General features: G+C 40.7%; 2 protein-coding genes across 8 annotated transcripts in view; one reads left to right on the top strand and one right to left on the bottom strand.

Annotated features, from left to right (window-relative positions):
* CFH (complement factor H) overlaps positions 1–4,318 on the top strand; it is a 29,538-nt gene extending 25,220 nt beyond the window's left edge. For 3 of the 4 annotated variants that reach the window (XM_032749671.3, XM_030279382.4, XM_072932672.1), the window contains exons 19-24: positions 494–670; positions 1,599–1,775; positions 2,250–2,432; positions 3,116–3,316; positions 3,600–3,794; positions 3,936–4,318. In XM_032749671.3, coding sequence (XP_032605562.3) covers positions 494–670; positions 1,599–1,775; positions 2,250–2,432; positions 3,116–3,316; positions 3,600–3,794; positions 3,936–3,946 — 944 coding nt within the window. In that variant the 3' untranslated portion in view covers positions 3,947–4,318. The remainder of the gene's footprint in view (positions 1–493; positions 671–1,598; positions 1,776–2,249; positions 2,433–3,115; positions 3,317–3,599; positions 3,795–3,935) is intronic. The other variant, XM_030279386.4, reaches the window with a different exon arrangement.
* Positions 4,319–5,580: 1,262 nt separating this feature from the next.
* LOC100220118 (coagulation factor XIII B chain) lies at positions 5,581–15,732 on the bottom strand. 4 transcript variants are annotated; one of them, XM_030279396.4, is made up of 12 exons: positions 14,619–15,732; positions 13,347–13,547; positions 12,678–12,863; positions 12,050–12,226; positions 11,778–11,954; positions 10,439–10,618; positions 10,004–10,099; positions 9,266–9,448; positions 7,589–7,792; positions 7,043–7,225; positions 6,148–6,389; positions 5,581–5,906 (listed from the first exon to the last, which is right to left on the bottom strand). In XM_030279396.4, exons 1-11 carry the CDS (start codon positions 14,680–14,682, stop codon positions 6,172–6,174), a joined length of 1,869 nt encoding a protein of 622 aa, XP_030135256.4. In that variant the 5' UTR covers positions 14,683–15,732; the 3' UTR covers positions 5,581–5,906; positions 6,148–6,171. The 4 variants fall into 4 exon arrangements, with proteins under 4 accessions (XP_030135256.4, XP_030135257.4, XP_030135258.4 ...); XM_030279397.4 differs by having other exon boundaries at positions 5,581–5,702; XM_030279398.4 differs by having other exon boundaries at positions 6,200–6,389.
* Between the last annotated feature and the right edge of the window lie 62 nt (positions 15,733–15,794).

Below are 15,794 nucleotides of genomic sequence, written 5' to 3'. Positions count from 1 at the left end.
ATGGGCTGCTAACACACCTATTTTTCTGGCTTCTGGAAAACAACAAAGCCCTGTGGGCTGGAGCTGGTAGCCGAATCCTGGCTCTCTTGAAATCAAGCAGACAGACATTATGTTGGAATCCTGCAGCATCCTGGCTGCAAAGGAGCAGATAACTCTAGGGCAATGGATCTTATTGTCACATCTCTATGCATGTCAATTGCTGACAGAGGCTTTCAAATAATAAATAAATCATGTCACCCTCCAAACTGGTGGCACAGGATGTTGTGCAGCACAGCTGGCTGATCTCTGTGACCTCTCTTTTTAGTTTCTTTAGGCAAACAATACTGGGTGCTGAAGCATTGCAGAATAAACCATATAATATATCAGAATAAACCTTCTTTTTCTACCTGTAGAAAATGGTGTGCATAACTCAAAGTGCTTTTTGCTCACCAGGAGCTCTGGAATGCCATGCTGTGTGAGTTTTCTATGGCTCACTACACACCTCTCTTTCCAGATGTCAGCTGTGGAGCTGCGCCTGAAATCCCCAATGCGCGCATTGCAAGCGCTCCTCAGGACAGGTACCTGCCCGGTGCCAGGGTGCACTATCAGTGTGAAAGGAATTTTCAGATGATGGGTAGAAATGACATCCTTTGTTCAAATGGTCAATGGTCACAACCACCAGTTTGCAGAGGTAAGATCTGTGCTTTTACCTTGCCTGTTAGTGTAGAGGCAACCAATTCTCTATCGAAATACTCTGAAGACTTTGCCTTTTTTACTTGTTTTCTTTGGCCACCCCAAATTTGAACTTGCTATTGCTTCCTTACACAGAACTTTAATTTAACTTGATGCTTCTAGAGATACAGGGAATATTTCCATCAATTGCAAAAATGTTCCTGAAGCAGCAGGGCCTAAAATGTGCTGCTCTGTCATTCTCCTGTATGCTGTTGGTATTTCCCCAGCGCCTACCACTTCAGTGACTTTCAGTGGACAGACATATAAGGGCTTCTCTTGTGTTCAAAGCTGAATGGAAGCAGCTCTTCTTCTGCAGTGCTCCACTCTGACCAATGCAGACCCTAGCAGAGACCCAGATCTAAACTATGTAAGATCTGCTAGGGGCCATGGAAGTGGAAGGATTGTTCCTGTGACAAAGAACATTCAGGAGCTGTGCTCCAGTGTTCCCAATCCCAATCTGTGGCTGCAGGGTGAGCACAGCTCCATGGAGCTGGCTGTGCTTGCCCAGCCCTGAGCAGCACAGGCTGACAGGCTCCTCCAGCGCTGGCCAGCCCTCCAGAGCTCTGCACTTCAGCAGGGAATCAGTTTGGCTGCTGCTCCTGTGATTTCCAGGAAGGCCAGGGCTCCCCAGGGAGCTGATGTGCTTCTTGTGCATAAGTACAGAAACACTGGCTTTTTCTAGAAACTCCTATTGACCCTGCCATCTCCTGAGAGTCCCAAACAGTGTTCTGCTGCCACTGCCACATCTCATTGCTTTCCCCATGGCGAGCTCCTCCGACCAACCTGAGGTCACAGAAATTGTAACAAGGCTAATTCCTTTCACATCTGGTTGTATAGATGAACGTCTTAACAACTGCAAAGGTGACAGCAGCTGTGTCTCTTTTCAGATGTGACATGTAATCCTCCTGTAGAAATTGCTGGTGGTAGGATTGATGGTATTAGAAAGTCCAGGTATATGCCTGGGGAGACTGCAAAGTATCAGTGCTGGAAAAATTTTAAGATGACTGGGACTTCCACTGTAGTGTGCAAAAATGGGACCTGGACAGACCCGCCAACATGCAAAGGTAACTTCTTTCTCTCTCTCTTTATCTCTATCCAGTCCCTTGTCAGTGATAGTATCATAAAGCTGCCTCATTGTCATTTAGCATCTCAGTGCCCTCACAGTGCACAGCTGCCATGGCTCTAGCACACTCAGGACAATGCAGGCCATTTCCCAGGCCTCTGTTCAAGTGGGATGAATTTACCAAGCTGAGTGACCCAGGTGGTTTCACTCAAGAGGGCCAAGTGCCACACCTTATGCAGGACAAGATGAAATCCTGCAGACAGCTGCAAGCACTTAAGCTGTGCTCAGTGGGGGTGAGCTGGCAGTTGTGAGCCTGAACATTGGAGAAATGAGAAAGTCTTGCTCCTGCCAGCTGTTTGGTTTTCTCTCTGCTTTCCTCTGCTTCTCTGAGTAGTGCCAACATAGTGTGGGTGGTATTTCTGACCAGACCTTCTCTGCAGTTGAACTTCCTCTCTGATTGGGAAATTTCTTTCAGGCCAAGGTGGGAGATGTGGCACACCTCCAGCTATTCAAAGTGGAGAGCTTCTTGTCTTCCCCTTGCAAGAATATCAACAAGGTGATACTGTGGAATATAAATGCCCAGATTTCTATATCTTGAAAGGATCTTCAACAATCACCTGTCTTAATGGGCAGTGGACAAGCCCCCCAGTTTGTCTGGGTAGGTTGAAGCATGTGCTGCGTGGCCAAAGGCTGTGTGACTGCTCCTCTTTTCTTCTGAGACCCTGAGAGCAGCACTGGTGCTGGAGCCAGAATGCTGGTAGGGCAGAATGGCAGTGAGTCGTCCTTTTGTCTCAAAGGAGTTTCTGCTTAAGTTCAGTTTGTGTAGTCCCCTCTGCTTCCAACAGGTCCACAGGAGGGGAGTTGGCTGAACCCTCACTGTGAGGGGATCTTCATCACTTGTGCAGAGCTCCCAAGTGCTCTAGGGCTGAGCCATGGCTCCACCCAGCAGGCTCTGAGCCAGGATGGGTCTGAATGAGTGGCAGTGCTGGGGAAAGCTAAGGGTTCCTCCATGATGAGAAAACAAACTTAGAGAAGTACCGAGCAGAAGGGAAGGAGGGATCTCTCAAAAATATATATGGGGAAGTCCAGTGGTGTTTGGTGTCTTCCCCACCTGTGCTTATTCTTGCCCTGTGTGACTATCAGTGTGACATGGCTTCTCTCAGGACATTTTTTCCCCTTTAGCTTGGATGTGAATGTCTTTTCTGTTGCAAGTAACAGAGGGTCAGAGCACACTTGGAAACATTTTTTGATGTGAAGAACTTCTGTAGGCTCTAGGGGCAAAAAAGTTACATGTGGTGTGTCTGTATGAAGTACTGACGCTCTTCTCCTGACTTTTTCAAGTGGCCTGTACAGCATCGGAAGAAGATATGGACAGCAACAATATTGAGCTGAAATGGGTTGGACAAGCCAAGCTGTACTCCACATCGGGTGACTATGTTGAATTCCGTTGTAAACAGGGATATTTGAAAGATCCAAGTACTCCCAACTTCAGAGTCCAGTGTGTGGAGGGGACATTGAAATACCCACGGTGCACACTGGGAAGTAAGTCATCCCCTCTTCAGCTTTGCCTGCTCTGTTGTTGCATTTTCAGTGCTGAAGGGAAGCAGAAAGCCTTTGGTTTTCTTGGCTATGCGCCAGGGTGTGGGAGCCTCCTGGAAGCTGCAGGAATAGAGGGGCAGTGCTCCCAGGAAGTCATTGCCCTGCACACCTGAGCTGCAGAGACTGCTGGGGAAAGGGCACTCCAGGCACTCACAGAGGGTGCCAAGAGAGCATCAGTTGTCCAGTGTGAGATCTACAGGCAAATATCAGAATTATTTTTTTGCAGGGAACTGCTCCCTGAATAGGAACATTATGGAAAACAACAATATTCAGTTGCAGTCATCCAGCCAGTCAAGCCCTCACTATCACTCAGGGGACTCTGTTGTGTTCATGTGCAAACACTCATACCGGGAGGTTTCCCAGAAGGAGAAATTCAGAGCACAGTGCCTGGATGGAGTGATTGAATATCCTCTGTGTCAGTGTAAGTGCTTGCTGCCAGAAACATGGGGCAGGAGTTGCAGGAGGCAGTTCTGCTGAAATTTCCTATTCACTGCTCTGAGGAGCCCCTGGGGTCTGTCAGGATTGATACTGATGCCTTCCCCCTTTTTTTCTCTTTACACAGACTGGTGGTAAAAGGAAATGACATGAGGGAGCCCGGCTGTGGCAATGACAGAGCCCTCAACCAACCTGCTGACTTGAGCTCAACTTTCCCTGGTGTTTCCCATTTTGCTGTGTTTTGTTTGCAGCTTAGCCAATGTTCAGTCTTGGGATTTGTTCTTGTGTTTATTACTCGATGGTTGTCTTTGCATATTATCCATATTAGATCTAGTTTTGTAAATGTATTTACATTTTATGCAGACAAAGGGTTATTGCTTACATTTTATCCATTCTATACTGATCTCACTGTTATTTTATTAACTACTGTGGCCTGAAAACAGGCTGGCTTTGATGGTATACTGAGACAAGAATTAAAGCTGACAGTTAATTTGATTATTAGCACAAAAAGCATGTTTGGCCTTGTCTGTTTCTCCATACACTTGCTTGGAAAGGAGTATGGGGTGAGTGTCCTGACTGCCTGAGCAGAAAGAGCAAGTAATGGACTCTCTTTTGAATAACTCCAGGCAGTCTCCAGCCAGAACCAGTTCTTCTGAGGGGCCTTGCCTGCAAAGGCAAGATGTTTGGGTGCAAGTAATTGGGATTTCTAGGTGAAAGGGGGGACCAGTTCCTGGAGAGGCCAGTCTGTGCCACCCCCAGCCGCATCTGCTCTTCACAAACAAGGAGAAAGTGCTTGTGGAAATCAGTGGCAGCCTGGATGTGGTAGCCATGTGCTAATGCACTCCTTGATTCAGAAGGGAGAGAAAAAAGCAACTACCAGAGTACAAATCATTCACTTTAGAGGAGCAGACTTTGACTTGTTTAGGAAAAGAGGAGATGGCATTGCTTGGGAGTCCTAGCAGTCCAGAAAAGCTTATAGATCTTGAAGCACAGAATCCTGCAAGCACAAGATTACTCAGTTCTCATCTTCAGGAGGAAAAACACATCTACCTGGACTGACTTATCTCATCAGAGACTTCACAGTCTCTCTGAAGCAGAAAAGAAATCAATGTACAGGGAACTGAGGCAAAAACAGGCACCAAGGTGAGCTGTCCATGGCATTGATGTGGCATCTATGGATAATGTTAGAAAAACTCAAGCTCAGTGGCAGTTACAAGGGACATCAAGGGTCACAGGAAGGTAGTCTATTGCTACACTACAATTAAAACAATCAGTAAGAAAATGTGGCATGTCACTAGGAAGGTGATTTAGTGGCAGCAGCCCCACATGAAGCTTGAGTGTTTGGTGCCTTCTTTGCCTCAAAGTTCATCAACAAGATGCTACCATCATGTCTGCAATCCCCCTCATCCTGTCCTGTGCTTACAGTTACACAGCCCGTGTTGTGTGTTCAGCCAGAGGAAGTGATGGGAGTAAATGAATTCTACTTCCAACAGCTGTTCCAGCAAGGGCCCTTTAATCCCTTTTGCTCCAGTTTGCTCTGTAAGAGGAAGGGTATTCCTGTTACATGCACTGTGTAAAGTATTTTTATCAACCTTTTTTTCCACCTATTGCTTGTCTGGTTTTTGACCAAATAAGCAGAATTTGTCTATTCCTGAATGCTTTAATTTCCTTTTCTGTCTTATTCGTTCATGTAACTCTTGTAAAAGCCTTGAAACCCATACGCAGCACCATAAATGCTATGATGTCACCGACAGATGAGTTTAGACATGAAAGAGAGAAGACAACCTTAGAGTGGCTTTTTTATTAAAACAGACTAAAATAGATTCAAGGCAAACATTGTCCATATTGCTGGATTTTCTTCATAGCTGTAGTCACACTTGTTCTCAGGCAGAACCTTAAGAGTATCCATATTTAAGTGTTATAGGAAATCATACCAAGTACTTGGATTTTAATATTCTTAAAATAGTTTTTAAAAAATTAACTTAGTAAATTTGTATATTTTAAACTTTTAAGTAGATTTACAGATATTTTAAAAACTTTCTTTTATACTTTCTGTTTTATGTTTTTCCTCAAGTTCAATCCTTTAGAGGCTCCTTACCTGTGAAGGGAGACATGATTGCTGTTAAGATGTACAATTCCTTCCTCCAGCTGTTATCATGTGTATGCCAATATTGCATCCCTGTGCTGCACTGCTCATCCTCATCCCACAAAGGCCTTTCCTTTCCATCCCCCTCCAGCTCAGACTCAACATTCATTTCCCAAAGCTGAGTGGAGTGTCCTGGAGAACACCAGGCCACCCTAATTCACCTGTTAATAAGAGATAAAGCACACGCACATACCTTTCCTATAAGCTTTCCTCAAGTTCATACTTGCTTTCCTCTTTCAACACACCTTGGATATGCCAGCTGTCCTCTCTTGCACTGAACTTGAAATAAAGTTGTGCCAGATTCTGCTCCAAAATGGTTCTGTTTACAGTAAAATCCAACATAATCCCCGTGGTAAAAGTAATCTTGGTCTGCATAGAATGCTTGCAGTAACACATTGTTTTTCTCCATTTCAGTTTTTGACAAAGTACACGGCTCTAAAAAAGAGAGATTTGATCAGTGCTAATAAATGGATTGGTTTTGGAACAGAATATTTTGACCAGGCTACACTAAAACTGTAAATTATTTCCTATTGTCTTATATATACTGCAGGCATATCATAGTTAAGGAATAAAAAAAAAAACCACCAGATGAGCTTAACTTATTTCTATTAAAACTTTCATATGTCACTGAAGACGCCGAAACAGTTTCAAAATTTCTAGCTGACAATACTCAATTTATAAACTGTAAGGATCTGATTTTAGAGAGAATTGGGGTTGTTCAGCCTAGCAAAAAGAAGGATCCAGGGAGACCTCCAGAACCTAAAAGGGGCTTATAAGGAAGATGAAGGCAGACTTTTCAGTAGGGACTGGAGCAATAGGACAAGGGGTTATGGTTTTAAACTACAAAAGGGTAAATTCAGCCTAAACATAAGGAAGACACTACCACCAAACAGTGAGAGTGGCAAAACACTGGTACAGTTTTTCCTATTTTCCCTTTTCCCAGAAAGGGCCAACGTCAGGCTGCACAGGGCTCTGAGCAGCCCTACCCATTGCAGGGGATTGGACTAGATGACCCTTCCAGGCTGTTCCTTAAGGCTATGAATTATATAGATAAATAAGTGCTGCTTTATCTTGTTTGTCACACCTACCTATACAAACTGGTGGTGAGGTCCATTGTCCTTGAGAACAGGAGATTCTATCAGAGCCTTGCAAAAAATGATAGTCAGAGCAAATATACTGAACTGAAGAACCACTGTCATACTGGGGCAGTGCTGGGAGAGTAAGAACTCCATTTGCAATAGAGGGTGGAGAGCCACATTTTTCTGTAGCAGCTGCAATAACAATAAAAACATTTAAGAATAAGACTAATAAATCGACTGCTTTATCATAAATTAAATTATATGAACATGAAGGTTTTCTTTTTACAGTTCTCTTTCACAGAGCTTTCAGTTTACTGGGCTCAGAGCAGAGCTTCCCCTTCCTTTCTACAGCCTTGCACAGCAAAGGGAGATATATCACTTTTCCAAGCTTGGCTGTATTCAACAACAGAGTTGTCTTGTGCATCTGTATTGTTGAAGCCTAAGCACTGATTATTTACAACAGGCTCCAGTCCCACACTAAAAGCAAAGCAAATAATTTCTAAAGAGGTCTAAGATTGATTAATTAAAAACACAATTTAAAAATTATTGCTTTACCTTGAATAACACATTTTGGATAATTCAGTCTGCCATGATCACACTGTGTCCTCCCAGGAGATGGAATGGCAGTCTGGAGAAAACTATATCCCTGTTTACATTCAAACTCTATGAGATCTCCATGGAGGAAAACTAATTCTTCCCGTCTCCATTTCAATGTTAAGTTGTTGCTGTCCATGTCAGTTACATTAAGAGTACATGGTTCTAGGAAATAAAAATTGTTTTAATAAAAAGCCACCTTAACTGGTTTCTTAGCTCCCTTTTGTAGGAGTGAAGAAAGAGAAACCCAAGTCAATAGTTCTAGAATGCTTCTGAATATTGCAAGACAAAGAACTGCAGAACTGCTTAAAAAATGCAAATTAAATAAATGGTTTGAAGTGCCAATAAAAATCAAACACATGCAAAAGGAATGGATACTTTCTGACAGGTCTTAAAACCCAGTGCCAGGATCACATCAGGGAGTGTAGTTTTCCATTAGGTGATTAACCTCATTAACTTCTGAAAACCACTGTTCAGTGTCAATAAAGATTACAAAAACAAATTTCTACAAGTTCCATGAGAATCACTGGCTGATAAAGGCCCTTAGGATGCTTTGCTGAGGGAAAGGCAAGGATAACTCAGTTACTGGCAGTCTGGTGACAGCAGGGTAACACCAAATTCACATGGAATTTTCCTGAAGCTCAGTGTAACACCAAATTCCCCTGGAATTTTCCTGCAGCTAATATCAGCATGTGCTCTTTTTGGTCTCTTTAGGTGAGTGTTGAAAAGAAATCTCAGAAAACATGAAAAGGATGATGGGCTTCTTGGGATGCTAAAGAGACAACTAATGCTCACAGAAAGTGAGATTTCATTCTTTCACAGGATTTTTTAAATTTGAGTACTCAGATCCAAAAATGCTGACCTGGACCTTTCAGTCTAGATGAGGTAACTTCTGTTCATTTAGAAATATTCAATTAAAACTGAACTGATTGTGTATTTTCATTTTCATAGATTACAAACTGAAAGGTGAGCCAATTTAACAAAGGATATTAGTAAAATGTAATTATTTCATTAGAGGAAGGAAGGAAAGATAAACAAACAATCTTTTTTGTATTCCTGCTAGCACTGGTAATTTTCTAGTGAGAGTTCTATGCATTGTTTTGAGCAGCATACATAAAAAAGCAGCACAGAAAAATTTGAAAGTCCACAACAGGATGAACCAACAGATATAAAGACACATCATTAAAAAAAAAAAAAAAAAGCCTGAAAGGTTAAAAACAAAAGTCCAAGTAGTCATTGCTAATTCTTTGTTAATTGTATCTAAAAGCCATTTTGGGAATGGCCACACCATTCCTTCTAATCATCTATTGAAAGACAGGAAGAAATTAACTGAATGGACAATATGGAGAAAAGAAATTGGAGAATCCTCCCAGGAAACAGGGATAGCTAGATACTAAAATAGCTCACTCAGGAAACAGAGGAATCTATTTAACTGGGTGGTTTTAAGAACAGGTCAGAGGATACCCAGCAGGAGAGGCCTGCTAAAATTTATTTTTGGTTCATCCTCATATTTCTGGAATCTTTATTAACTCCAATAAAAGAGAAAAGATGGTAATGAAAAGATTATTTAGAGGTTCCTTCCAATCTTCCCTTTTTATATTACATATGACAAACCTTGCTTTTTCTTCCAAGACTCACCTAAGCAGGTTGGTTGTTCTGTCCAGTTTCCATGGTCACAATAAACAGTACTGGGCCCATCCAAAAAGTGGTAATGCTGACAACCATATTCTACCCAGGAACCATTTTTGTAACTTTCCAATAATGGGCCCAGGACAGCACCATTTTTTATCACAGGTGGAGAGGCACAGACTTGCTGCATTTCTGATATGGGATAGAGAGAGAGGCAATTAGATCTTGATTCAATTACAACATATTAACACTTGGCTTTCGGAATTGCAGACATGCATTTTATTTCCCCCTACACTTTAGGGGGAATTTACACATACATAGATGTATGCCTACTTTTGACTCTTGACTCAATACAGCTAGTTCTTTTTATGTGACACAGACCATCTTATTAGTTACTTCAAATGTTTCATCTATGTGTGGTTCAAAAAACCCTCACTGGAAGTATTAATCAAAGGAACAACAAAATACTCATGAATTTGCATGTCCAAATAATATTAAAGGGTATAAAATGACTGAAAGTAAATCCTTTGTATGAAATAAAATTACAAATACAGAGCAGGCTTATTGGTGTAATTTAGAAATAAGCAACAATGGCCTTTTATTTATTGGCTACATTGACATCTGTAGCCCATGCAAGCATTTTCAAGAATAAGGAACTGTCCCATAGCAAAAGAATAAAAGTAGTCATAAAATGTCTATAATTGCATTTGAGAGTCCTTTTTAAATAAAAGAGCAATGTTCACCTACTCATATCTTCACTGTGATGTGTTTGACTTGCCCTTATTTCTGCATCTGCCTCAAGTGGTGGTGGTGCTGTCCCAGATTCCTGTTTATCCACAGTTCCTGTAACAATAGCAGAGACTCAGAACCAGTTTTTACAGAAACAGCTCATTCTGAAGTACTAAAACAGACAGACATGTTGCACTCTAAAATGTAATAATCCCAGTGATTATTGTGAACCCTAAGGAAAGATGTTACAGGTGGCAGCTGAATTCACCTACTCATCCTTTTTAATCTGGGAACCATGGATTGCCTGCAAAATAAACACTTTGCCTCTCAAGCCTTTTAAGAGAGGAAGGATAACAGTTTTGCAGACATAGAAACTGAGACTTTCCAGAAAATTAAGGCATGGGTTGAAGAATCATTTCAGTTCAGTTGCCAGCCTTCACAGAAGTAACTCACCAATACAGGTAGAGGGTGATGTCCATTTTCCTCCTTCACACTGGATTTCCTCAGATCCTCTCCTTCCCAGGGTACACTGTACACGAACTTTGTCTCCATTATGATATGTTCTCCTGGCTGTGCTGATGTAGTCATCCATGTGGCCATGGAGTGGTGGTGGAGGACATTTATTTTTTATGTCTGAAAATAAAAAATTGCATATTGTTTCTCTCTTACCAAAGCCATGTACACAATTAAGCTTACCATACACAATGCAAGCCTATCACTCAAAAGGCTTTTTATGCCTAAGGCAGAATAATTTCTTAATAAAATTTTCTTAATACAATGGGAGACTGAACAAACAAGTGATTTTGCATTCCACAAATATAAAATAGAAGTACTGTGTCATTGTACTGCTATAAACAAATTCGTAATTTCTCCACAGAGACTTATTAAAATGTTCTTTGTAGGACTCCAGGAAATAGAGATTTTCCATACCCTTCATTCATATACTATTTAAAGCAGATTATGTATTAATTCTAATGCTACAGAAGAAGAAATAATCATAGCCCATTTCCTATCTCCAAATTAAGTTTGTGATTATTGTATCCTCAAAAGTAGATTTAGGCCTTGTTTTTGTCCTCCTGAGCATCTCACCTTCTCTGCACTCACTCAAGAAAAGTTCCTGCTGTGTCATGAGAATAAACACAGGGCTGGAGTCTAAGCTATAGTAAAGGTTGTTTTGTGCTGCTTCCTGCTCTGTTCTACATCTCAACTGGTTCACCTTTCATTCTTTTGGAATTTTCTTTACTCAGACTATACATTAGCCCCCAGTGACTGGGGAAGTGATAGCAATTGCTAATGGTGTGTTTCTGTCCTCAGGACAATATTTTCATTAATTCTGTTCAAAACAAGTAAAGTCTGGGGAAGCTGTACAGCTCTGAAAAGTACCACAAGCTAAGGAGGACCTTACTACAAATTTTTTTAATGCCTCTCAAGAAGTACATCCCCATCCCAAAAGGCAGGATTAAGCAAGCCTGGTTAACCCTTCATGTATTCTGAACAGTTTATTGAGCTTCAATGTCTAAAAAATTCCCTGTAACTGTTGATTCCTGCTTCTCTGGGATAGAACTTGGAGAGGTAACAGTAAGAGACAATATCTGCCCTGCTGTTAGAGTTCACTGAAATGTAGCTCCAATTGCCATTGCTTCCCTTCCTGCTGTCTTGGCTCCATGCCCTTTGACTAACACTTGATTTACATTTAGGCTACAAACTGGTACAAACCCTCAAGCATTTCTTGAAAGAAGGTGAGAGCTTTTCTTTAAGAATTTGACACAGTAAAACTATAAAATCAAGGTACCTTCACACACTGGAGGGTCTGGATACCACCCAAAATTATAGCATTGAATTAAGTCAAATCCAGTGACAGAATAATATTTGTCACAGAAAAAGTGAACTACATCTCCTTCTTCATAGGTTTTCTTCACAGGATAGAAACCTCCATGAGCTACTTCACTCAAAGTGGAGCAAGTTATCCCTGGGAAGACAAGACAGCAGTGAAAACCCGGCAGGCTGGCTCCAGCAGGTGATGTTTATGTGTCAGGGGATGAGTTTGCAGCGAGGATGACGTACTGGTGCAGCTGGGGGGGAGCTCCCATCCATGTGCGAGGCACAGCGCGGTGTCCGAGGCGCTGCCGGCTGCGCTGCGGTATCCGTGCTGGCAGCGGTAGCGCAGCGTCCCGTTCAGCCGCACCTCCTGCGCCGCCCCGGAGTAGCTGCCGTGCTCCAACCGCGGCACCTGGCACGACTCTCAAAGAAATAAAGCACAGGCAGGATGTTAACTGCTCTTTTTGTTGTGAGTATTCCAAAGTTTCCCTTAGATACGCCTTAAAAGCGGCCAATCCCGCGCAAAATAATGAATAATTACAAATGCAGTTGTTGGCACAAGTATTCCACTCATTATTTGGAACAGAAAGTTCGAATGGGAATGGATTTATTTGAAACAGTGTGATTTAATCTCTACTGATTCATTTTAGAGATATCATTTTATATGTATCGTTTTATATATCTTTACAAATGCACAAAAGCAGCAGCATGTGAAACCTGACAAGTTTTTCCCCAGCGGTACAGCTGAAAACCTGCTTTAGGAGTTCTCAAATGACAGCCTGTCAGAGGCAGTTTGGCCCTACAGGTACAGCAAGGACAGTGGAATTAGATACTTCTGCAATAGATTAGAAAGGAGAAGAATACAGAATACTACCAAGTTTTTTAATACAGCTTGGCTGGAAGGACCATCCTTGTGGCTGACACTGCACTGTATCTTCAGTAGCACCACTTGGGGTGTGGTAGCCTGGATTACATTTGTATTGCAATTTCTCATGGATTTTGAAGTCCATTTCTGTACTGTAAAAAGAGCCATTTTCCAAAAGAGGCTTGGTACATCTTCCTGAAGGAAAGACGACAGTTTGGTTAGAAAGAAAGAATGGAATTTTTTAGTTCTCCTGCAAGCAAAAAAGGGGGTTTCTAGCTATACTGATCTAATCTGATTTTCTTGATTTATTGAAGGAACAATCAAACATCAAGCCACTGGTAACCACATGGAATAGAGCCAAGGGATCTAGAGCTAGGGAGATTCAAAAAGTTATACATCTTAGGGAAAACTAATAGTATTCCCAGACTAAGAAAACTGGAAAACTTAATGTTCTTATAAAAAACATATATATAAATGGGTAAGTAAATGCCCTTAAAATATGTATTATTGTAAAAATATTCCATATGTAAACCTATGTAGCCTTGACATAAATAATTGATTGCACCCTGTACATTTTATCCCTTCTGTTATGTAGCTTCTTTTCCGATATGTCCCAAGAAAAGCAGCCAGGAAATGCTCCTGCTGGAAGCAATGAGGAGATGAATAAAGCTAACTCACTGTAGCATCGTGGCACTGGAGACCATCCTTTTGCTGTACAAGTTATTCTTCCATCTTGAGTCCCACTTTCAGTTGTGTAACCAACCATACAAGAATAGGAGAGCTTTTTTCCTTTATACATAGGGAAATAGTATCTTTTGAAACTGTAATAGTACTGGGCAAGGTTTCCATTTTCTATCTGTGGCAAATCACAAGGTGTATCTGTAAAAAGATCAATATATTTCCCACAGAAATATTCAGCCCAGATATGAATGTTTTTGCATTAATTTATCTAATATCAGCTTGGCTGATTCAGGCTGTCAAATAAGAACAAAATTCTGAATACTTACGAGCATGAAGGGCCTTTTATAACCTGCTGAAATGAAGATATACTACAATTTTTATCAGCTGTTGCTCTTAGGATTCACAAGAATATCAGCAGTCGAATAAAACCTCCTTATGTTAACTGGGCAAAACTGATGCAGGACACCTTCATTTTACTCTACTTTGCCCAGAAGCATGAGAACCCTTTGCTGCACAAACATACCAATGACTACTGTAAAATTCAGTGACAAGTGTCAAGATTAGCAGTGCCTCAGCTCCTTAATTCAGAAAATGTTACCAGAAAAGTAGGACAAGCTGCTAGGAGGCAATGTGGGAGTTAGGCTTGATTAAGAAAAGGAATTTAATAACAGTCAACAGAAAAGAAACAAGAAATTGAGATTAAGGAAATAACAAGCAGGATGGCCATTAAAAAAAAAAAAACCCAAAGCAACAATCCCCAGTAACAGGAGAAAACATTTTTAAAGAGTAGTGCTGAATATGACATTAGGTTACTTAAAGAAACCCCAAAATAACAAAGCTAAAACAAACAGAAAACCCAAAAAAACAACAACCATAAGAAGTTGGTGCTGAAAATAGGGATAAAAAAATGCAGGACCACCCCATATTAACTTCTGCAGGTTCCATGTAACTATTTTGCTTTGTAACAAATTGAAAAATACTTCAATCTCCAAGACACTTCAAGACATAAAATTTTTTAATAGTACAAAATTTCAAATGGTACATATTCTAATAAGTACACCATTCCTAAAGAAATTTCTTCTGAACTAAAGGCTGAACATTTCAATATTACAGCTTTGAGGCTTAGACAGGAATCAGCCATGTCACAACAGAATTGTATTTAAATTTAAAAAGCAGTGTTTACTCAGTAAAAAGATGAAAGACATTGCACTTAAGTTACCAAGACTGCATATTCTAGATTCAATGTACAATAGAACTCGGTGTATTTACCTTCTGCAAAGAGTTGCCTTGAACACACCATAACTAGGAAGATAAAACAGCTTTTAAATCTCATCTTCTTTACTGTCTCCCTCTGCAGTTTCCACCATCTGTGAAAACTCCCTAAGTATTACTTTTGTAAATAATTAACTGAATTTTCAAAGGTATTCAACAAATGCCTTAATGTCTGTGGTATTTTGTAACAAATTAATTCAATGGAAAAACTATTTTCATTTATATTACTTCTCCAAATACCTTAGCACCAGACTGGTAGGATTCTACTTCCATTAGACACACTTTGCCACCTGTAATTTATCATTTTACAGTGAAATCAGGCAACGAGCTTATGGAACAATTTAAGCTTGCTGATTACTGTTCCCCTCACAACCTCCAGAGTCCCAAGTTTAAAGGGCATTCTTTAAACTTAGCACATTATTTACCTTGGCTGAAATCAGAGGAAATAGACAATTCCCCCATCCTCCAGCCTAGCCTCTCAGTAAACCAGGCAGTTGCATGATATAGATATTCATAATTTTGGAGTTTCCTACATGAACGACAAAGCCACTATTATTATCTGAGTTGTGTTGAATACAGCAAGCCTCTTCCTTGTTTATTTTTTAAACAAAACAACAAAACAAAAAAAGAATCTAAGTTACAGTCGCCTATATGACTAATAGCTATCAGTTGATTTAGCATCATTAGAGATATAATGCTTAAATTTGGGAATAGGAGGGTATAATTTTACGGTTTACATTATCTTGGCCTTTCTCTGAGAAAATACAATTCTGAGAATGCAGAGGAGAACAGAATGAGCAGAGATGCTGGGATGAACACAGTCTCTTCAGCCAGAGAAGATGCATGCTGGTATGTATTGCTCACTTGATAGGAAGAAAAAACTCATAGCTCACCTCCCTTGAAATGTCAGGGCAGAATTTCTAAATTCACCCTTACAACATTTTGTTGTTCCATCACTATCTTGCATTGTTTACAAAAGAGAAAAATTATATTTTCTTTTATTGCTACCATACATGATCCCTCATGACATTACTATACTCAAGCTCCCCAAAACCAGCCAGTTTTGAAATCCACAGCCCAAACCTCCCTGTCTACACCTCTAGATCAGACATTACTGTCCCCAACAAACAACTGCTTTAAATGGAATTCTACAATATCTAATCAGAGTGAAGA

This window comes from Taeniopygia guttata, chromosome 8 (assembly GCF_048771995.1).
Source record: "Taeniopygia guttata chromosome 8, bTaeGut7.mat, whole genome shotgun sequence".
Lineage (NCBI taxonomy): Eukaryota > Metazoa > Chordata > Aves > Passeriformes > Estrildidae > Taeniopygia > Taeniopygia guttata.
The sequence above is the reverse complement of the archived record's forward strand: the minus strand, read 5'-3'. Positions and strand labels throughout refer to the sequence as shown.